Genomic DNA, 22205 nt, shown 5'->3' on the forward strand with positions numbered 1-22205 from the left:
GGCCAGTGGCTGTAATCCCTTGTTGTGTCAGCAGTCTAAGCGCTGTGGTCAGCACACAGCCATTAGGAGATTACCTTCGGGAGGGAAAATTAATCATGATCAGTGCTGCCAGATGAGTACAGCAGGGTAAAACACAGGTGAGATGTATGTAGCTCATCTTGAGCCGGGAACAGCGCCTAAAGCTGCCCTTTCAACAGCAACACCCCCACTCCAAACCAAGAACCGTACAGCAAACCCAAAACTTAGGGAGACAAGAAAAGTTACGAAACATTAAGAATTTGTGATTAAGAATTTGTGATTGAGGCTATTGAAGACCTAGAACACCCAGTATTATAGTAAAATATGAAACATTTATTTTCCCTGTAAAAATCTGTACAAGGACTCCAAAGGGTGAGTGTGAAGAACGGCCGGCCGAAGGAACTGAACGATACACAGAACTAATCGCCCTCCCCCCCTCCCCCCCTCCCCTTCTCCCTCAATAACAGGTGAAAGGTCGTTTCAGGGCTCGCTCTCCCCTAAGAACGGTAAGAGGCCCTTTGAAGCTCATTCTACAGGTAACGGGCATACAAATCACAGCTGCAAGCCAAAATGAGACTGAAAATTATTACTGGTAAGGCATGAGGACATTTTGAAAGTCAGGTGGATGTAGCATTTTCTAATACGCGTGGGCCATGCTCCCGCGCGTGACCCAAAACTGGTGTGCACTTTAGACACGGTTACAGCTCATGACCGTGCTTTTGGCTGCATTTTCCAGGTAAACAAGAGGCTGGTCAGCAGCATCAGCTGGGTTTACGGCCTTTTGCCCAGATGAGCTCGATGCTCATTCTTAAGCCTTAATATCCAATGGCTGCTTGCAGCACTGATGGCTTTTTGGACTGTTGTGTGTCTGGGATTTGGTGGTACTAATCTGTATGAAGCCTCTTTACACCAAAGACAGGTTCCCTTACATTAGTGAGCTGCCTACAAGAACACACTGCCTTTGTTATGCACTTGCAATAGCTTCTTAAGAAATTTTCAAAAAAAGTCACATGGCCATTTGGCCCATTCATGCCAACTCAAAACCCATTTTCAAACAGGAAGTACACAATCAAAACAATTCGGTATGTATTCTTTATAGTGTACATACAATTAACATACATTACTGTAATTTACAGTTCCGAAGGTGATTGCAGCAGAGGATATGGGGATGATGGGCAGCTCCCACATGCTCCCCTAGCCCCTCCAACTCCTCACTGTGCTTCCGGAGGTTAATGACATGAAGAGGAATACTGCAGAACAGCCCGAGGGCAGAGGTCATGAAGACGCCTGTCCATTTAAGGCAGAAAACCCACAGCTCCAACACCAAAAACCGAAAGGAGAACACAAACAAGCAGTGTATCAGGCCAGATCAGCGCTACACTGCTGCACCCTAGTGGGCCAGAGGGAAACCGAACCAAACAAGGCTGCGTTCCACAATGCAAGAACGCATACTACACACTCAAGCACTTGGGAGTATACACTGCCAAGAACAGTGGCAAATATTTACAAATTGTTTACATCTGGAATGCCATATGAACTATATGTAACACAGACACACAAGAGGCCATCAGTACGTTGTAATATTTCTTATAGATTAATAACAGGACAATAATACTGTACAAAATTTCAATAACCGCTCTTCATTGGAATTGTATAAGCAGCATCACATAAGCAACAATGGATAAAGTGTTAATGCATACTGATTTTGTCATCCCCAGCATGTGAAAACACACCAGGGGATCCCGCATATACTTGAGCTTAGAAATGGCAACCGCTACTGCAGTCACAAAGTTCCATACTAATGTGTGTTCTAGGTAGTACGCAAGTACACACTGGGAACACTGCCCTACTCGGCCTCCTTCATAACAGTCAAAATGGGCACTGGGAACTAACTTTTAAAGGACAAGAACAATGACATTTGCATTTGATATGCAATGAATATAATATGCAATTTTACTTTTTGTACAGCCATTTTTGTAGTTTTTTTCCAAGCTGAACCCTGCTCATTATACTGCCACTGTCCATGCTCTCCACCCCTCCCCCTGCTTCTCATTACACTGCCCCCTCCACCAATCACTAAACTGCAGCTCACAATACCCTCTCAATACCGTACACACAGATGTACAGGAAGAGGGGTCAGGCAATGCCAAATGGCTCTCCCACATGGAGAGGAACACACTGTGGTTGCAGCAAAGATTCTACTGCTCTACCCACCAGTCATTTTAAATCACACACATCCATGGGCAAAGCGCCCCACACCCTCCCAGTAACCCACTAGGAACCTGAGCAAAGTGAGCATGTGAAGGGGCGAGGTGTCCACTGTGTTCCAGTCTTTCAGCAGAAGCAGGTCCACTTGGCATCACGGAGAAGATACTTGAATTGCACCCTGTTGCTTTTTTTCATCCGTAAAACAACTTCAGTGTGTTTCACATTCGTTTTCCATATTCCAAGACAACAATTGTTTTTTTAAATAAATAAAAATGCATGCTTCCAACCAGGTAAACAACTTAAGAGCCAACTTCATCAAGAGTATTCCAAGTTAACTGTTAAGACTAAACCGAAATTCCTTTTAAAAACAGTTCCCCCCCCCACCCCCACCAACTAAAAGGACCAGAATTTGCCAAAATGGCTAACTACAGTGATAATATTAATGCAGCTAATTGGGCAGCTGCTCGTTTGAGCAAGCCAGAGAAACGTTTCAAACACAATGCAAGTTCAGTAACTGAAGTACTACACTGGTTATATTGTATTATTTTAAAATGAAAAAAAAGGTGTAAGTGAAGTTATTACACACCCTGATTTAAAAAAAAAAAAAAAAAGAAAAAAGTTCTGCATCGTCTTACACTAATTTTCCAACATTCCCATCAGCAGGAAAACTGGAAATCAACAAACACACACTGTGCAAAAAAGCAAGAGTAATAGATAGAGGGGGAGAGTAGAAGAGGGCACATTTCATTCCGATTTCGTGACTTTGTCGGCCTGGAAATCTGCATAAATACAAAGTTGGGGGAGTCCTCCTCGTCTCCTCTGCTGGCTGATGTCAGAGATGCTTTTTCGAGAGTCCTTCAGTGTCACAGGTGAAATGGGGACTCGGAAGGCGTGGTGGACAGTCGGCTGGCTACCAATGAGAGGTTGCCATTCGTCCTGCAGGAGCACCGGGCGGCCAATCACATGTCGGACCAGAGCACGGCCTTGCTCCCCTTCTCCACGCTGACCACGTGGGCTCCAGACGGCGACCAGGACACCGCGTTGATGGCAGAGCTGCAAGAGAACACCAATCAGAACAAAGATACGGCTGGCGGAGCCAATCACAGCAGACAGCAGGGTGCAGGGAACCGACCTGTGGTGCTTCTCCAGGGCCCGCTCCAGCTTCCCGGTCAGCACGTTCCACACAAACAGGGTCCCGTCCGCTGAACCGGCTGCCACATAGCAACCGTCAGGGCTGAGGACAGAGCAGAGTCGTACACACGTCATAACTACACTCAAAACGCCACAGGCGCATCACAGCTAAACTCCATACGCATGCACAGACACACACCAGGCTATTCAAATCAAACGCCCTCTCACCTGAAGGTTACTCTAGTCCAGTCTGATCCACATTTGAAGCCTTGAGCGCTACAGAAAGAGAGACAGAGAGAGGGAAGGGGGTTTGAGTAGCCGTACAGCTAGCTAGCGGGGCTGCGGCCCCTGCTCCCAGCCACCTGGGTCTCACCTGAAGGACTGCCGCACGCTGTTGCTGCGCAGGTCGATGATCTTCAGCAGGTCGTCACGGGAACAGGCGAGGAGCTCGGTCCGGTCGTGGTTCAGGTCCAGGGAGGTGACCCGGCCCAGCAGCTCCAGCTCCCGCACGATGCACTCCGCCCTGAACGTCACACACACACACAGAATTGAGCCAGAGCCGAACACGCTAGAGCACCATTAGACAAACACGGTGCCTCAGAGCTCACCTGATGTCCCAGAAACGCACTTTCTTATCAAAATGGCCGCTCATTACGCACTGCTCTGTGCACACAATGTCATTACAGCTGGAGCCGGCAAACACCGTCTTCATACCTGAGAGACAGAGAGGAGAGGGTGAGAAATGCTCACAGAAGTGAAGAAAAACCTCAGAAATGAAATGAAAACTGAAACTGGGGAAAAAAAGATCCCACACCAATGACAAAACTTAGGCTTATATTACATATTTGGATTTTCAGGCTGTTTGGAGTTGAAGTGCAATTTCTTGCTTTAGACCACACAACTACACATGCCCACTACTTGCCATTGTAAAGCCATACATAACTGAAATATCAAAAAAATAAAAATAAATAAATGCAGAAGTGAACTATCCCTTTAAATTGAAGTGCCATTCTATAAAGCTGACCTGTGTCATTGGCTGGTATGAGTCTTGTTGCATAGTTCAATTTTGTTAAATACATAAAATAAAAATGACCACACTGAAAAGCTGCAACAGCTTGCTAGCTATCAAGTGTGTTCAGAATTTTAAATGATGGAGATGCCATGTACCAGCAATATTACATTATAATGAATATGAACATCTAAGAGCGGCCTATTAGAAAATGGGTTCAGGAAACCTTGGATGTAATCTATGGAAAAGGCACCCTTAGCACTAGATGCTTAGATAGTGGGATTGGGGGCATAATGCTCTTACAGACTTTGCTGCGCAGGTCCCAGAGCTTGAGGGTCCGGTCGTAACTGCCAGAGACAATGCGGGCATTGTCCAGCAAGAAGCGGGCAGCCAGAACCTTCCCACTGTGTCCCGTGAGCGTGTGCTAACAGAGAGAGAGAGAGAGAAAGAACTGAACACCGTACCTCCTGAACACTATGTCTAAAATGGGACAAACATAAGCCAACCTGTGCATGCAACACAAGCACTTAAAATGTCATTTAACTAAAGGAAGTACTCGAGTGAAGGTCTCAGCTTGAAAACTTGAGATCATGCGCTTGTCCCTGCCCCACAGCCCGATAACTCCTTGGAAAATGAAAGTGTTGGATGTACGTCATCACTGTGACCTCTTTCTTCAAGATACACAGGTTGAGAGGTCATCCTATCTGTCAGAGACCCCCGCACCCAACATAACACACCTAGAGCATGCTGGGAACAGAGCAGGGGCCTCTGGGAGATGAAGGGAAGCTGGGGGAAACTTAAGCATCAGACCTTTTACAGTACATCACAGACCTCCAGTAGACACAGGCACAGAGGGCATGTAGGGTAGCCTGCGCTCAGTTACACTTCCGCTTTAGCGTTAGCAGCAGGCACCGCTGCCGGCTCACTTCCCCACAGGACACCACCTGCTGTAATTAAGGATCTTTCCTTTGCACATGCCACCCATGAACAAACAAAACCAGATAAGTTCACGTTTAGGTCCATCACTGATAAATATTCCTAAATTACAGAGGTAGAGATCTTCATTACAAGGCTGAAATGAAGACTGCACATTTGATGAGTGCCACTGCTGGATCTAATTCAGGTTGAGGTAGCAACCATGTGGAGGCATAAATTCCCTAAACTGAGGCAGTATGGTTCAGCATGGGGGCGGTGAGAACAAAGCACTGCATAAAGTATGGGGGTGGGGGTGGGGGGGGAAAAGAGTTAATGCAAGGCACTTACCCGCAGCCTGAAATCATCTACAGTCCAGATCCTGCTGGCGAAATCATTGGACGCAGCGAGCAGGTAGGAACCCTGAGGGGCAGACACACCAGACTTAAACCAGCCAATCGTTACTCACCGCCGAGATGTACGTGTCAGCGGCACAGAGGAAAGCTGACAGGAAAATACAAGACATTTCACTGTTGATTTTGTGCGTTTTGTAATAGAGGGAGAATGGGCATTCGCTCTGTGCGCAGAGCCTGGAGTAAGGGCACATGGGATTATCCTGAAGGTAGGAGTACACAGCAGAGAGGGGGTGTACACGAGGCCTTTCATTAGCAGGGTAAGACGCCTGGGATTCATCATCAAGTAAAATTTCAAGTAAAAAAGGGGAAGAGTAGGAGTAACAGAAGAGAGAGCGCGCAGCAGAAACAGATAGAAATCAGGAGTAGATGAAGCACAGAGTAGATGGAGTGTGTGTGCGCGTAAGAGAGAGTGTGTGTGTGTGCGAGAGAGAGAGAGTAGGTGTGTGTGTGTGTGTGCGCATGCATACGGGGGAGTGGTTTACTCACCGCACTGTCAAACTCGATGCTAGTGATCCCGGCATTGCTGCCAGTCAAAGCCCCTTTGTGCTCACAACGCCCTGCGGAGATGGACAGAGCGTATGCCAGTGTATACACTCGCGCAAAAAACTAGCTATTTTACTATTACTGCATACTGAAGCTGTGCTCACAACAACAACAATGCACCAAGACCACAGACTCACTAACCACAGTGCAGCAGCATTAAACAAGCAAAGGCCAAAGTCCTCCAATCACAGTTCAAAAATACGCCAATAACTGCTCACAATACGAGCAGTATTCAGATCAGAAGTGTGCAACACGAGAAGACAAAGGGCCACCATCACCCCAAATCTCTCACTGATGCAACATAAGGCCATGTTATTCTGTGACTTCGCATCTCCAAGCTCTGGTTTAAAAACTGCTAGGTGAAATGAATGTGTACTTCTCACCACTGTAGAGGGGAAGTGATGGAGATAGAGAGATGACTGCATAAAGTCTATTATAGGTTTAAAAGTGAAACGGTATCCCCCTAAAGGGGTCACTTCTGCTTCTGAGAGTTCAGGTGGGCGCTCTATTCTTTCACTTAGTTCGTTGGTGAAGGTCTCAGCTTGAAAACTTGAGATCATTCGCCTGTTCCAGCCCCAGACCCAAATACTCCTTGGCAATTGGCTATGTTGGACGTCCATCATCATTGTGACCCCATATTCTCAAGGAGACACAAGATGAGGTCATCCCATCTGTCAGAAGCCCCTGAACCCAACATCACACACCTAGAGCATGCTGGGGAACAGAGCAGGGACTCCTGGGAGTTGGGAGGAATCTGGGGGGAAACTCAGGCATCAGACCTTTTACAGTACATCACAGACCAGCAGCACCTGGGAGACGGACTGAAATTCACCCATGCAGCCTAGCACACCTGACAAAGCAAAGATAGTAGATGTACCTGAGACAACCTCCCAGAGCTTGACCCTCCGGTCCATACCCCCTGTGGCCAGGAGACGAGACCCGGGACTGAAAGACACCGCGTTCACCTCTCCATCATGAGCGTCCTGTGGAGAGAGTCACACACAGTTAAGATGCAATTTTCAGTGTTCTTGGACTTTCACCACTGCTCATGATTGGAGAAGCCACAAATGCCAAAGGTTATGATTAGCGAGGCAAACATCAACTGGAAGAGCGGGCCATGGACCTATCAGGCAGATGGGTCAAAAGGAAAGGCAGATTACCCACCTGGAATACCAGGCTTTGGACAATATCAGGTGGAGGGGTCAACAGGGCAGGACAAGGTAGGACACCAATGAAAATAACCCATTGTGCAACACATCTACAGTGCCACAGCAGAAGAAATGTGTAAGAATGTGGAATTGAATGTGAAAGAGGGGGTGATTAGGTACACATGGATAGGAATAAATACAGGGATACGGTCAGAAGTAGGGATTATCAAAGAGGGGTTTGCCTACATGAGCGTCTGGATCACAGAGGGATCATTACCTTGGAACTCCATAGAACAGTGTCTAGGGTAAGAATAGCTATGATCACGAGATGGCGCACAGTCACACAAAGAATCTTATTGCTGTCGCTAGTTTATGGGGGGGTGGGGCAAGCATGCTCTGCAGGTTCTCTATTCTGGGAGGTCTATTGCTGTCCAGACCTTATTTGGGAAAACAAAGGGAACTGTGGGTGTGGAAGGCTTGCTCAGGATTGTACTTTGGGGAAGCTCAAAGAAGCATTAAGGTAGACTCTGCTTAACGGATGTCTTGTACCACAGTCATTGCTGTACAGAATCATTTGGTTATGTACTTTCTTGGTAAACATGTTCATGCTCATTAGCCTCAGCCAGCATGTCATCCTGTGTACAGCTAGAGGTAAGGAATGTATTCATATTTGCTCTCATCGACTTATCTGCTGATTATGTTTACTAATAAAAGATCATATTTTCACCTCATCAGCATCTTTTCAAAGCTCTTTTGCTGCTTCACAAATACCTGGAGCCTGGCACCAGCACACTGCTCAACACCAAGGTACATGTACCGGACTTGGGGTAATTAGTCCTCTCAAGAGTGCGAACTCCCCATCTAACCAACAACTAAAATAAATGAACATTTTTCCCCCCCATGACACACAGGCCCAGTCAAACAAGACATTGGTACGTCGCTCTGGATAAGAGCGTGTGCTACATGATTGTAATGTCAATATAATGTCCCAAGATCACTACGGATTGCTGGTGAAGGTCTCAGCTTGAAAACTTGAGATCACTTGCTTGTTTCCATCCCAAACCCAAATACTCCTTGGCAATTGGCTATGTTGGACATCCATCATCACTGTGACCCCAAATTCTTGAGGAGACACAGGGTGAGAGGTTATCCCATCTGTCAGAAGCCCCTGAACCCAACATCACACACCTAGAGCATGCTGGGAACAGAGCAGGGGCTCCTGGGAGCTGAGGGGTAAGCTGGGTGGAAACTTGGGCATCAGACCTTTTACGGTACATCACAGACCTCCTCAGCCATGTGTGTGTTCATGTCTGTGTGTGTGTGTGTTCATGTCTGTGTGTGTGTTGAGCGGTGATACTCACGAACGTGTGCAGGGCCATGGAGGGGACTCGCACCTCCGCGCACGCCCCAGGCTGCGTCTCCGTGCCGTCGGACACACCGCCGAACGAGTTCGTGGAGCGCCGCCTGCCGGGACATAGGACACGGGTCATCACCGTGACAACTCCCTCCATCCCAGAGCGGCTCACGCCAAAAACATGACACACCCCGCTACTACACCCTTTCTAAGGACAGAACACAGGCGACCGCTCCCTACGACGCTACACCAACACATCTGCACACACGCACACACGCTACAAACTACGTTTTGCAGCTTCACCTGCAGTCAGGTGGGTGGAGTCCAGGCATCACAGACTCAGACAGGCTGTAGACAGACAACAGAAACCAACATCCAGGACACACAGACGCAGAAGAGGCGGGAGGTGGAGGTTCAGTAGAGAGAAGAGAGAAACAAGTTACGTCACACAGCAGAGAGACTCAAACAGACATGGCCTGTAAGACAGCCAGTGAGATCTGTAAGCACATGCTGTCACAGCACGTACCCAAAGATACTGGATATGGAGTCCAGGAGTCCTGAGGCAGGAGGCTGGGAATTACGCTTGCTGAGGAAGAGAGGACAAAACAACTCAAATCTACTGATCAGCCTCTCTCTCTCCCACCAGGTAAGCTCTACATCTTGACCATACACAAAGCCTTTTCAAAATCCTATCATTTTAAAACAAAAAAAGTTTCTCAGTCGATTTATGGAAAAGGACGAGGAAACAAAAATAATTCTGACATCATCAATGTCTGTCGCTTCCTGATGAATGTATACTACATGAGCATACAGTGAGCTCCATGATGTTAGGGACAAAGGTATTTTTTTCTTGATTTGGCTCTGTACAACACAATTTTATATTTGTGTATGTATTCACTGTATGACACCCAGTTCATATGCTTCCTTAGCCCCTCTTCCCAAACCCAAACCCACACTCAGTCTTACCTAGGGGTGCGGCCGGGTGTGCGGCTGGGTGAGGTGTCCGCAGTCCCCGCCCCTTCAGGGGCATCCTCTGGCAGAACCTCTATGTCATCATCCCTGAGAGTAAGAGGGAGAGAGAGAGAGCACAACACTCACTGCTCAGTTTTGAAGAACGTATCACAGGGGGCCTCGCAACGTACTAGCAGGCTTAGCTTGAGTTCTGAGCTTGCTTAATAAGTGAAGTTTCCATTTCAGGCCAGTTTACACCAGACACCAATATCAAGTACACAAGCCTGTGACTGTAGCAATTAACCTGGAGGAGAAAATGCGTGACAATGCAAGTTACTGGATTGTTGTACTGGCCTTACAACATGGGCCCCTTTCATCTTTCACTGCCTCCTGGCTTTAAGGGTGGATAAGACAGGATGAGGAGATCTACCGCCATTTTAGGATGTATTCTTTATGCAATTTTAAGCACCCAACTTGTGCGGTTTTCAGTTTTGGATCCCTGTTCAAACATTTATAACAAGGTCTAAATTATATATAGGCTGTGCTTGCAATGCCGCAGAAAATTTAATTTTCAGCACAACCTAACCATGGAAATCTGACACGGAGTAGAAACGGAACAGGATGTACTCACGGGTCTAGAGGCAGGGGCTCCTTGGCTGCCTCTGCCAGGTCCTTCTGCAGTTTGGCCTGCCTGCGTCTGAAACCCACAGAAACCTGAGCATTCCTGGCTGCACACAGCACACCCCCACCCAAGCCTGTCCTGCAGACCCTTCCCCACAGTATTCAGGCCACAACTCCAAGATTACTGTACACTCCACTCAGTGCCATTGTTTGGCTCTAGGGCAGGGATACTCAAATCTGACCCTCAAGGTCAGTACTAATGCTGGTCCTCTGCGCTACCTGGCACTCCAAAACCATTAATGCCACTGATTGGCCAGAGATTACATTCACCTGGTGCGTCAGGTTTAAATCAGCCCCTGATTAGAGGGGAGGAATGAAAACCAGCAGCACTACTGGCCTCGAGGGCCAGATTAAAGTATCCCTGCTCTAGGGCACCAGCATTACCTGATGCCCTTGGAAAGCCACAGGGACCGTTTTTGCCTGGTATTTATTTGATTACACTTCACTCAACAGATTTATACTCAAACCAATCATCTACATACTCAAGGTGAATTACACCTCCACCCAGTAGAGCATCTTCTAGCCTGTCAGCACCAATTGAAGAGTTCAGCCATTAGCCTCCCAGAGACTCCCAGCTCAGCCCTGCTATCCCAGGGGTCACCTGGTGTCCTTCTCGTTCTCAGCGTTGAGGCGGTTGGCCTCCTGGGCCTTCTCGGCCATCCAGCGGGAGACCAGCTCCTGGTTGTCCTCGGTGGTGCGGCGCAGCTTCTCCTCCAGCGCGCCGAAGGTGATCTGCAGGGCGTCGTACTCGTCCTTCAGCGTCTGATTGGCTCGCTCCAGGTCCTGCAGGCTGCTCCGCAGTTCCCTGCACTCCGCCTCCAGCTCAGAGATGCGCTGCTGGTACTGCAGCATCCTGCCAGCAGGGGGCAGAGTGAGGTCACACAGGCCAGCACGCACACGCAGGCCAGCACAACACGCAGCTGACGCAGCTGACACACACACACACACACACACACACAGGCCAACACACACGCAGCTCACACAAGCAGCCCACACAAGCACACACACACACAGGCCAACACACACACATGCAGCACACACACAGGCAAGCAGGCGCACACACTCACTTGGCCTCATTGCTCTGAATCTCCTTGTCCTTTTGCTGCATTTGGTTGTTCAGTTCAATGACATTCTGGGCCAGCTACAAAGGAACCAGAGGAACCATGGAATAACGGGCAAAACAATGCTGAACAAAGGGACACACTGCAGTCATTCATGAAAAAGGCATACACATCATCCCCGTCCAATCTACATCTGGAGGTAGAACAGGTTAATGGGGAGTCTGTATAAGATAAGTATTGGTGCGATTCTTCGCTCCCTCCAGAGGACGCTCGGACAGACAGACGTACGGACCTCGCCCCGCTTCTTGTGCAGCTCGGTCAGCTCCTCCTGGTGCCGGATTCGGATCTGGGCCATCTCCTGCAGCAGGGCGTCGCTGCGGCCCGCGTCGACCCCGGGACTGCAGGACACAGGCCATTAAATCACACACCTGCTCCATAAAACACACTGCAGCCCCGTCTCACCATACACAAACACACACTGCAGCCCCGTCTCACCACACACAAACACACACTGCAGCCCCGTCTCACCACACACAAACACGCACTGCAGCCCCGTCTCACCACACACAAACACACACTGCAGCCCCGTCTCACCACACACAAACACACACTGCAGCCCCATCTCACCATACACAAACACACACTCAGGTTAACACGCTCACAACACGCACGCATGTGCTCACTCTGCGGTCCAGGAGCCAGCAGCCCCACCTACCTGAGATCATGTCTGTTCTGGAGATCAGATTTATCTGGCTGGAGTCTCTCCGACAGTACTGCTTGCAAATCAGACTTCTCCAGCAAACGATTGTCTGAGAGAGAAGGAACACAGCCCCATCACGCACTTCTTACAATAAACGTTTACTGCGCATTAGTGTTTAATATCATTATATTAAAGCATTGGTTTTGCTGATAACATCCAAGATGGACGATCATGTTCATCAACATTAGCAGGAAACCTGCAATTAGGCAATCCAGTGAAAGGAAAAGGTGGAGCTGCTCTCACATTGGTGGATGATCTCCTCAAAGGCCTGTCTCTGCACCCGATCCCTCTGCTTCAGCTGCTCTGCAATGTGCCTTTTCCACCAGCACTGCGTCCGGCACTCAGCCCCAGACATCGCCGCGTATCTGCAGACACACAGAACTACTGAGGTCCTGAAGCCCTGTTGTATGCCTCCCCCTGTTGTAAGGGGCTAATTTTTTCCTGATAAACATGGCACAACTGTGAAAAACAGAGAGAGAAATTTGCTTCCTCTGCACTTTCACCAGCCAGCAAACTTTCCTCCTTTCATTCAAAACTGCCGACCAAACAGAAACAGCACTCCTGAAATCTGAGAGGTATTTCCTATGGATGACTCAGAAAAACAAGACAACAGCTAGCTACTGAAAGCATGTATGCTATGGTGCTAAATTGATCAGAAGTGCACAAAGCAGGAGCTGTAGGTTATTAGATTACATAGGATCTCAATTAAATTTTTCAGCCTAATAATTCATTTAGTGTGAAGTGCTTTTCTGTACCAGAAAAGTTGTGTACATTTTACAGATCCAAAAAGTGCACAGATTTAATCGTAAGTACAAGTCTTTTTAAAAAGTCAAGTACGCTGACAAGTATGATTAGGTATTCCAAATCGGAGAGGGAAAGAAAATGTATTTGCATTTAAAGAAAGACGACTATCTTGCTTTCGTTGAGACACAAGGATAGGCCAAGATAAGACTGGGTCTCACGTCGCACTTCGTTCTGTGGCTCTGAATCTTGCAGGGCGATTAAATTAAAGCAGTGCAGAATTACTATCATTCGGTGTACTCTTCAGGTCACACGTCTGTGCTCGGTTGGTATGGAGTAATTTACGTGTTACAACGACATAGCTCTTCCACAAAACTAATGTCGTGGTAAAGCCAAACAAACTCTTACTTCAATTCCGCACGTGAAACTGCATTATACATTTCCGACAACGTTCACTAACTTGACACGTCTGTTTAACTGCCAAGAGTGTCGAGAGAATAAGCCAACTAACCAACAATATACCAATTAGACACGGCCAGGATATGGGAAAGAGCACTGCTTTAATGAAATCTAGAAGTGTTGTTTGCTAACGTTGATTTGAATAAAATGTAGATCTAGTACTTCAAACCCCAACCCTTCCCATTTTATCCAAATAAACCCCAACTAGCCGCAGGCCCACACATTCCTGGCGACTTTCTCCATAATAATATTATAACAAACTGCTTAATAAACTTACCGAATGGTTACCTGGTAGCTACAACCATCCCGTGTACCCAGCTCGGTAGCATGCTTAGTACCTTCCCACCTAGCTACACGTAAAACATGGTTTATAAACAGCAAGCTAGCGTTCACTGGGAAGATACAGATCGCCACTGAAAACAATGACACAGTCCAAACACGCGAACTGCTTAATAAACCGTAATATATAACTTTAATCAGAGTTTAATTATAGGTCATCATGAACTCATTAACCTCAGCTGACAATTTAGCATCGTAAATACACTGTACAACTCGGCAGCCGTCTTAATGCAGCATGTTTGCACAGTCACTGCTGATATTAGCCAAACAATCTTTAAAATGAAAAAAATGTTACTTACAGAGTGTAAATACGTCCCCTGAGCCCAAAAATTGTAACCAGTGCAGATGTGGTTAGTGCGTGGTTGCGCTGAGAAAAGAAAGTATTTTTATTCTGATGTTGCTTCTGCGAGTTAGCGATATAGCTAACTAATTCCTGCTTCTCGTAAGTCATCCGCCATCTTGGCTCCTCGGGTACTTCCTGCGGAAAGGCCTAATATTTGGAAATCCGTCGCGCGAAAATGACGTTCTTGTCGTCACGTTCCATTGTGGTCAATTTTTTTTTTTTTTGCGGTTTGGGCGTTTGAATGAGCTAAGCTGGATGTTGTTTACAAAATATCTATTTATTTATTTATTTATCTTTTTATTTATTTCCCCTCAAGTTATTATGCATTTATATACGCTACTTGATATGCTATTTTGTTACTGCTTGATTTCCTACATGTTTTCTTGTAAAACGTGTTTTCAGATTGACCAGAGACTATTTTTAGCGCAGTGAGTACTCAGTACTCTTTGAATGCAAGCTATGTTACTCTTAATTAACAATTTGCTGACTTGCTGTCACCTGTTCTTACAGCTGTTGATTGTGTTTAGTGGAAGACCTGAAATATAATGCATTGGGAACTCAAGGGAACAGCAAAGTAACGACTGATAACCACTACTGGTACTCATGTGCTGCTGCTTTATTTCCAGCAGAGGACAGTAGGCTACAATGCAAGGTCTTTGTCATTCCCTTTGATTTGATAAATGGTTGAACATCCATCCATCCATCCATCCGTTATCTATACTTGCTTATCCTGGGCAGGGTCACAGGGGCTGCTGGAGCCTATCCCAGCGTGCATTGGGCAGGAGGCAGGAATACACCCAGGACAGGCCGCCAATCTATTGCAGGGCGCACACACCATTCACTCACCATTCACTTACACACTCATGCCTTTGGGCAATTTAGAGTCTCCAGTTAGCCTTCTTGGATATTTTTGGAATTTCTGAAACCAGAGTAATGGTTGAACATTAATGTATCATATTTTGTTTTGTATTATGTGCGGTCTATATTTCTACCTACCTAAGAATTACATTTATGTGTGTATGCGTGTGTGTGTGTGTATGTGTTTGTGTGTGTGTGCATGTTCATTCATTTAAATGAAGCTTTAAACTTTTAATTGTTGTAATCAGAATTTATAGTTTATGAAGTTTAGATGATACTGTTTTATAGTAAACTTACAGTTTTAGGCATTTTTACCTGACACATGGCTTGCAATTTGTACAATTTTCATACTATTGATTTATGTCAATGTTTGTTTACTGATGCAGTTTCAGTACCTTGCTCAAATATATAACTGGCAAATTACTCTTAGTGGGTCAAACTAAGAGTTGAACCTGCAAACTCTGAGTTAGATGTACAGTTTCCTAACCATTATATGTGATACTGCCACCCTCACAGTTTATTTTGTAATTTTCCACATCCTCTTTGTGAAACTTACCATCTTTGTCTTGCAATAATTATTCTCTGTGAACTAGTAAAAATATTTTTTGAAACCACATTTACTGTATTACACTTTGTGTTAATTACTGGCTCTCCATTATATACCATCTGCCAAATAAAGAAGCTACACAATTTGATAGCAAATGATGATTTATTAGCTGATAAATCAATTAACCAAATATGCATTTATTCAATCTTTAATCAACATTTAAATTAGAGCTCATTCTACCTAGCTCATAATTACATAACAATTTACAAACAAAATAAAAACAGAAATATAAAACAAAAATTGCTTAGTAAACCAGTCAAATAGGCTAGTAACAACTGTAAAAATACCAATTAATATACAGACATGGAAATGTTTCTAAATCTAATGATTTATAAAATGAGTTTAAACATATGCTTTTGAAGTTCCAGAATCTGTTGCCGGTGCTTGTCTGAAGATCTTCTGATCTTGGCCAGCTGTAGAGTAGTTGTAACCATAATTTCCGCTAAGCAGAGAGAGGACAGCATGTCACACACAGACCTTTCTTCTTACTTTACTTTTTATTAACACTTTTATTGATTGCTGTTATCATATTTTGTGAGAAAAAAATTACACCATTTCTTTTTTGGGGGGAGGGGGAGGGTTGGGGAAGTTGGTCCGATGGTATAGTAGGGGAAAGGGGCGAGGCTTAGAGAACTTTGAATGGCTTACCCTTTAGGTGGAGCCCCAACAGCCTGCTTACAGGAACAGCACAGGAAAGCCCCTCCCAAAATGGCCAAGCTGGCTCCACCCCAGCCCATGTACAGGCCAGCCCCAAGTTCAAACCTACACAGAGATGGGAAAATATCTGTCACTGGTCACCAGAACCAGGAACATAATCAAGCATTGGGTGATAATCACACAAAAGTCCAGTTCCTAGACTGCATTACAGTACATATTTGCCAGCCTAAATCACAAGAGAAGTATGGATTGTCAGCTCGCTGTCCTTTTAACTTACTTGACACCTCCAAAGAAGGGATCGTAGAATTCTTGCACAACTCGAGCAGCATACCAGGATGCAGCTATCAAGCAACTGATACCTGTAGCAGAGAGAAATGAAAGAAAAGGAGAGAGACAGAGTGAGGGAGAGAGGGATAGAAGAAGATATACAAAATGGAAAATTTCATGCTGAAATTGTAGAGTAGCTTAAACCAGAACTACTTCTACTTCACTCCCCCTCTTTGATGTCATAATTTATCCAGCCATTGATTTCAAAGCTATCAGTGGATAATGGAACACACCTGACAGCAGGAACAGCCCGCCGCCAGTCAGGGCGATCTTGCCCTTGGTTTCCTTGGAAGCGCTACCGATCTTAGTGCATTTCAGTCCCAGCAATGACACGACGATCCCAGCCAGACCCAGCAGCAGGGTAACAATCATCAGAGCACGGCAAGCCTGTACGTAACCTGAACACACAGGGAAACAAACGCACTCAGTTACAGATGCGCAGAGTTACAGGGACAAAAAGGGCACACCGAAGCAAATGTGCAGAGGTACTAAAAATTAAAAGCCAGACATTTTTTCTTCATTAGCACATTGTGGCAAGTTCAGCACTTACTAAAACCAACACGCCCTACAAGTAACTCCAAAGTGTACTGCTTGTGTTCAGGCAATGTTAAGGGCAAATGTTGATTGAACATAGGCCATAGAGTTACAGGGATTCAGGTTTACAGGAACTTGGGACATTTGCTTTAACTTTGACTTTCATATATGTGCAAGATAAAAAATGTTTTAAAAAGGAACAAACACAGTTTGATTTAGATTTTGATGATTGCTAAATCTGCCTTACTGTGGCTAACATGAATCTAGTCCATGGAGTTAGGAAAATGCATAAACAGAAATGCATCAAAGTGACTTGAACCCTTCATTCTTTGGCCTTGAGAGGAATGGCCATTATACTGTGCTGTACAATTCTATACTATACTGCACATCTTTCATAAAGTAGAGCAATTACAGACAAAGGTCCAGTCTACAGAGGAAAAAAAGGACAAGTTGGCTCAGAGCATGATCTCCAGGTAAATGGGTTAACTGGTGAGAGACAGGGTGTGGTTGACTCTTCACTTCCTTATAAGAGAGACTCTTACTCAAAATGGCAGCCATGCCATAGCCAGTGTTGCAATAAAGTATCTCACCGGTTGTATGTTATCATTCCTTCCTGTTTTTTAAGATTCCCCTGTAACCAGGGATAAAATATCAATGAGACTTATAAAGGACAGTCAGCAGTCACCAGCCCCGCTTTTTCTGAAAGCTCTCCAGTGGTCCTATTTTTTTATTGACATGTCTTCTCTAAGTGTCATAGTTTGAATTTCGGTCTGGAGGGCTGTGCCAAATACCTGTGAGCGGTACTCTCCAGTGGTTCGAAGAAACAGACCACAGGTATGGTCTCATGACTTGTTCGGCCGACGCTGTACCTACCTGGCAGGGCAAGCATAGACTCAAAGTCCCTACAGTTGGTTATGCCAGAACTGTCCTCAGCGCAGGAGTGCCACAGATTCTCGTACTGCCGGGTGGAGACGATGACGCTGCCGGAGAACGTGGACACCTTCCAGTAGTCGTTGGCAAGAGAGGCGCCAGTGATTAACCAGCTCCCCACACACAAAAAGAACCCGGTCACTTCCGTTGCGGTAGACATCGTCGCCACAAAAAACGCTCCCGAGCCGAAGGTCAGACAGTCCGAAAACTGAGAAAAGGCACAAATGCGCACAGGCCGAGAAAGGTCGCTGCCAACAGGCGGGAAGGAAGCTGGGCTTCTGCGTGTCTTCTTGCCGCTGCTGTGTCACTGAATGTCCTCCGTCCTTCCTGCCGCCGCTGTGCTACTGAATGTCCCCGCTCTTCCAGGTGCTGGGGACTTTACTCTCTGCTTAGGGGCTATAAAGTAATCAAGAGCCAAGCCCTTCCCTACGTGCGATGATGATGATAGAAGGAGTGGTCTCTGAGGTTTCAGGTTAATGGTGATCAATACGGACCTGGTCATAGATATTTCATGCTGAAAGTGATGACATCATTTTTTATGTTTGCCTTTTCAGCTAGGCTCAGTCATGTGAGACTTGAAGCTAAGAGACAACATCCTTTCAATTGCAACAATACCAACATCTAATAAACATTTGTTTTATTTTTGCACCTGCTTTATTAAATGCTCAGTAAAATGTTTAGTGTTAAATCAACTTACAGAATACATATGAGGCCTAATGGACTCATATGTGCTCTGCTAGAGTTGACTTAACACTGGATATTCTACTGTGTGGGGATTGTTTTGGAGGGCAGTGATGTTTGGGGGACATCAGGTTATAACAAAATAACACATTGGGAAAGTGCAAAGGATAGAGAGTAGTATGGAATAGACCACTAGGAAATACTGCACAGACATCAACAGTTAAGCACTGGGTAGAGCATTTTGGAATAATGTACGATGGTAGCGGAGTGGAGTTGTGTAGAGAAGTGAGAAGTCATGGTGTGGAATAATGTGAGATGTAGATAGCAAAATGGAATTTCATAGAGGACAGTATTAAGTGCAGAACAGTAGTGTACAGCAGTGAGGAATAGTGTATGAGTAGAGTATTGCTTAGTAGAACCAAAAACGGAAATGGGAAAAATAATTCTGATTGCCTGAATATGAAACTCAGAATAGGTCATTAGTACAGGTGACACAAAACAGAACAGTTAATGTTTGGCAAAACTTTTATGATGCAGAGACAGAGATAATAACTTTATGACCAGAATTTACTTAGCTAACCTGAAACCGGCCTTTCCTGTGTGAGTCAGAGGAATATTCTCTGTGTACAGTGCCGTGAAAAAGTATTTGCCCCCATCCAGATTTCCTCTCTTATTGCATATTTGTCACACTGAATGGACATAAATGTAAATTATAATTTTATTTATTTCATGGAAAAGGTTATCAAACACCCATATCACCCATATGAAAAAGTAAGTGTCCAGTTTTTTACTCAATCAACTAAATAACCAAATTTCATTGATAATTAGGTTCAGCTGAACAAAGCTAGCCCTGTTGAATCTGAACCTCAATCATACTGAACCATACCTTCAGAGTGAAATAGGCACCACAAAGTTTTTCCAAGAACACTACGCCACGATCAAAGAAAATTCCTAAAGAGATAAGAAAATAAAGTTGTTGTGTGTGTGACTGCGTACGTGAGTGTGGCGGGGGGGGGGGGGGGGGGGGGGGTTGCGTGAGTGTATGTGTGAGTGTGTGTGTGTGTGTGTTTAGGACTCACCGGGCAGGCCCAGGACAGTCTTGTATGTGTTACACTGGACAGATCCTGAGGAGGTGGCTGCACATTCCATCCACAAACCCTGGTACTGCCGACTGCTGCTGGTGACCGAGTCCACATGACTCTTTTCCTTCCAGGCATGTGAGCTAGTGCAGCTAGACTCCAGAATCCAGCCCAACAGGCCCAGGAGTAGGCCCAGGATCTGCAGCCCCAGAACCGCCATGCCCAGACTGAGGTACCACCTGACCCAGCAGAATATCCACCCCAAGTATCCACAAGAAGAGATGGCCTATTGGCGAGAATAAGAGGGGAACACACTCACTCTTCCATTCAACTACGTCTCGGTGAGTGATGGTGCTGGCATACTGTCAGGTCTCCAGAAAAGTGTGTGAGATTGTGCTGCAGCCTTGAGCAGTGTTCTAAACCTGAAACTCTCTGAAAAATGTATACCACGTTATTTTCACGCGAAGAAAAAAACAACATTGAGCTGCTGGTTTCAATTCTTAAAAAATGTAATGCCTTTCCTGTTTTTCTTTCCCATTTGGAATGCTCAACCATATCTATCACCCATTGAACTTCCATTCTTGTGTCCAGAGAGCGTGAATAAGCACGTTAGTACATAGTACAGAACACGTAGTGCTCTGAAAGAAAGTGCAAGGTCAGAGCATCACTACAGACCATATGATTATGTTATACCACCTGACTAACTCTCAGACAACTAATGTCAAAAAAGCTGCAAATTGGTAGTTTGTACCTAGAGATGTGTTGTATCAATATTGGCTTGACTGCCCCGTATATTTTGGCATTTATGTTTGTTTTTTCATCTGACAGTTCCAGTCCACTCCTACAGAACAAGAACTTTCATTCTTAGCCAGTGTAACAAACCAATAAGAGGAATCAAATCAAATTTCACATTTCCAAAATTCATTCAATCAACTTTGAATTCCTTAATAAAGCTATTTCCCCTTTCCCTTCACCATTTGGAATGCCCAGTCTTGCTCAAGCTACAATACTCATCCTTCATTGTCAACCCGGGAGAGCTTAGACAACCACAAGTCCTCCTCCAAAGTATTTGATCTCAGCCACCGCTTCTTATTACACCACAGTTCACAAGTTGTGCATCTCCCAAACACTTTGGAGAAAGATACTTAATGCGCAGCTGAATTTGCGTGCACCCAGTTGCCCAACAGGGGTCACTAGTATGTGATGACATGCTATCAGCTGAGCTGAACCCTCCGATCCGTGGGCAATGCCCTGCAAAGCTGCCAGCCACAGCCAGCGCTGACATGGTCCGGATTTGATACCAGACCGGGGATCCATCCATACATTTGAATGGTGTCTCAACAAGATGGGTCATCCAGCAACCCCCGGTCCCAATTCTTGTGTTATTCTCCAAGGTCATACCTCAACATCACTACGACTCACCACTGTATCAACAGCTCTGATTAACGTATCGGTAGATGCTTATACCAACCTTTCATTAGCAAGTATAAAATGGTGTATCACAAATCTCTGTATTGATTGAATTAATTTTTCATAGCATCTGACTTCAAGGTAAGCATGAAAACAGGAGACTAGAGGCATACGGGTTTAAGTAAGGAAATCCTGGGTTCCCTGACAGGCTGTAAAGGGTATTGGAGGCAACTTCCTTCCTCCCACTGAAACTGAAATAAAGAAGTAGAACACAGCACAAGTCTTACCTCTGGCTATGGTCTCAAGTTTGCCGGCCCAGTAAGGAAAGAGACAAAGGAATTATCAGCGGTGTGACCAAGATGGACACTTCCAGAGTGGGGAGAACTTTCTGGAAGAGCGGTCATGTCCCTGTTGAGTTAATATTGGGCGGAGGGTCATTGAACCCCTCATCAGCAAATGTGAGCACACATACTCATGGTACATGCAAGACAGAGCACAACCATTGGCTGGGCAATGGACAGACCCAGAGCCTAGAAACACTGGGACAGTGGGCGTCAGCGAGACACTCAGAGGCACTGAGAAAGATTCAGTATCATATTCACCGGAACAGCTGTGTCAAGCTGTTCAATTTTAGTTGATATTGTATTTAGATCCCAATTTGACTTTGTGTGAGTTATTATTCCAGAAATCTACAATGTAATTAAAAAAACATAATATAAAACAATCAATACTGTACAATGGTCTGCAGCCTGACTTTACCTGGATGGATTCATACCTGTCTAAAGTAAATGTAGATATAGTGTGATAGATGCTGTTAGTGTAGTGGAATAGCTTCTGAGTCACCTGAGGTTACCTGAAATACATCCGTACCTCTGAGAAACAAATGCATTGGGTATGGAGGCCATTCCGAATTCTGAATGTTCCTTGAAAATGATGAAAATTCATGAATCTTATGAATTTAAGTTTTTCATTGATTGGATTTACATAATGAAGGTATCACCATTTTCCAGAAAGACTACTTTCATTGTATAATTGTACTCCTGGAGTT

At 45.4% G+C, this 22205-nt stretch overlaps 2 protein-coding genes and 3 non-coding genes across 8 annotated transcripts; all 5 read right to left on the reverse strand.

Moving 5' to 3' along the window:
• Positions 1–1093: 1093 nt before the first annotated feature.
• Positions 1094–14226, reverse strand: atg16l1 (ATG16 autophagy related 16-like 1 (S. cerevisiae)). 3 transcript variants are annotated; one of them, XM_035386205.1, is made up of 21 exons: positions 14031–14226; positions 13670–13742; positions 12436–12557; positions 12148–12241; positions 11725–11830; positions 11439–11512; positions 10973–11224; positions 10322–10387; positions 9706–9798; positions 9266–9325; positions 9043–9087; positions 8747–8849; positions 7115–7220; positions 6181–6251; positions 5630–5701; positions 4670–4790; positions 3966–4071; positions 3731–3880; positions 3586–3633; positions 3359–3460; positions 1094–3279 (listed from the first exon to the last, which is right to left on the reverse strand). In XM_035386205.1, the coding sequence occupies exons 3-21, from the start codon at positions 12545–12547 to the stop codon at positions 3186–3188; spliced, it is 1875 nt and encodes a 624-aa protein (XP_035242096.1). In that variant the 5' UTR covers positions 12548–12557; positions 13670–13742; positions 14031–14226; the 3' UTR covers positions 1094–3185. The 3 variants fall into 3 exon arrangements, with proteins under 3 accessions (XP_035242096.1, XP_035242094.1, XP_035242095.1); XM_035386203.1 differs by lacking the exon at positions 13670–13742; XM_035386204.1 differs by lacking the exons at positions 9043–9087; positions 13670–13742.
• LOC118210472 lies at positions 4932–5198 on the reverse strand. The gene has a single exon (XR_004761868.1).
• On the reverse strand, positions 6771–7038 carry LOC118210470. The gene has a single exon (XR_004761866.1).
• Positions 8401–8670, reverse strand: LOC118210471. Its single transcript, XR_004761867.1, has one exon.
• A 1396-nt stretch (positions 14227–15622) lies between the features above and the next one.
• LOC118210220 (claudin-15-like) lies at positions 15623–21601 on the reverse strand. Of its 2 annotated transcripts, XM_035386235.1 has the most exons (6): positions 21445–21601; positions 19748–20033; positions 16757–16921; positions 16474–16555; positions 16188–16301; positions 15623–15981 (listed from the first exon to the last, which is right to left on the reverse strand). In XM_035386235.1, exons 2-6 carry the CDS (start codon positions 19965–19967, stop codon positions 15882–15884), a joined length of 681 nt encoding a protein of 226 aa, XP_035242126.1. In that variant the 5' UTR covers positions 19968–20033; positions 21445–21601; the 3' UTR covers positions 15623–15881. The 2 variants fall into 2 exon arrangements, with proteins under 2 accessions (XP_035242126.1, XP_035242127.1); XM_035386236.1 differs by lacking the exons at positions 19748–20033; positions 21445–21601 and adding an exon at positions 17931–18705.
• Positions 21602–22205: the final 604 nt, after the last annotated feature.

Source organism: Anguilla anguilla, chromosome 12, assembly GCF_013347855.1.
Source record: "Anguilla anguilla isolate fAngAng1 chromosome 12, fAngAng1.pri, whole genome shotgun sequence".
Taxonomy (NCBI): Eukaryota; Metazoa; Chordata; class Actinopteri; order Anguilliformes; family Anguillidae; genus Anguilla; species Anguilla anguilla.

What these genes read in the sequence shown, in the direction of transcription:
- LOC118210220 (XM_035386235.1), bottom strand. Translation starts at nt 19,967, where the DNA reads ATGGCGGTTCTGGGGCTGCAGATCCTGGGCCTACTCCTGGGCCTGTTG. An exon ending in CGGGCTGTTCCTGCTGTCAG is followed by an intron (nt 16,556 to 16,756) that starts GTGTGTTCCATT and finishes TCTCTGCTACAG; the next exon opens with GTATCAGTTGCTTGATAGCT. An exon ending in CCCTTCTTTGGAGGTGTCAA is followed by an intron (nt 16,302 to 16,473) that starts GTAAGTTAAAAG and finishes ATCTCTGTGTAG; the next exon opens with GTTTGAACTTGGGGCTGGCC.
- atg16l1 (XM_035386203.1), bottom strand. Translation starts at nt 14,182, where the DNA reads ATGACTTACGAGAAGCAGGAATTAGTTAGCTATATCGCTAACTCGCAG. An exon ending in TGCACAAGAAGCGGGGCGAG is followed by an intron (nt 11,513 to 11,724) that starts GTCCGTACGTCT and finishes GTTCCTTTGTAG; the next exon opens with CTGGCCCAGAATGTCATTGA. An exon ending in GCCCTGGAGAAGCACCACAG is followed by an intron (nt 3,280 to 3,358) that starts GTCGGTTCCCTG and finishes GTTCTCTTGCAG; the next exon opens with CTCTGCCATCAACGCGGTGT.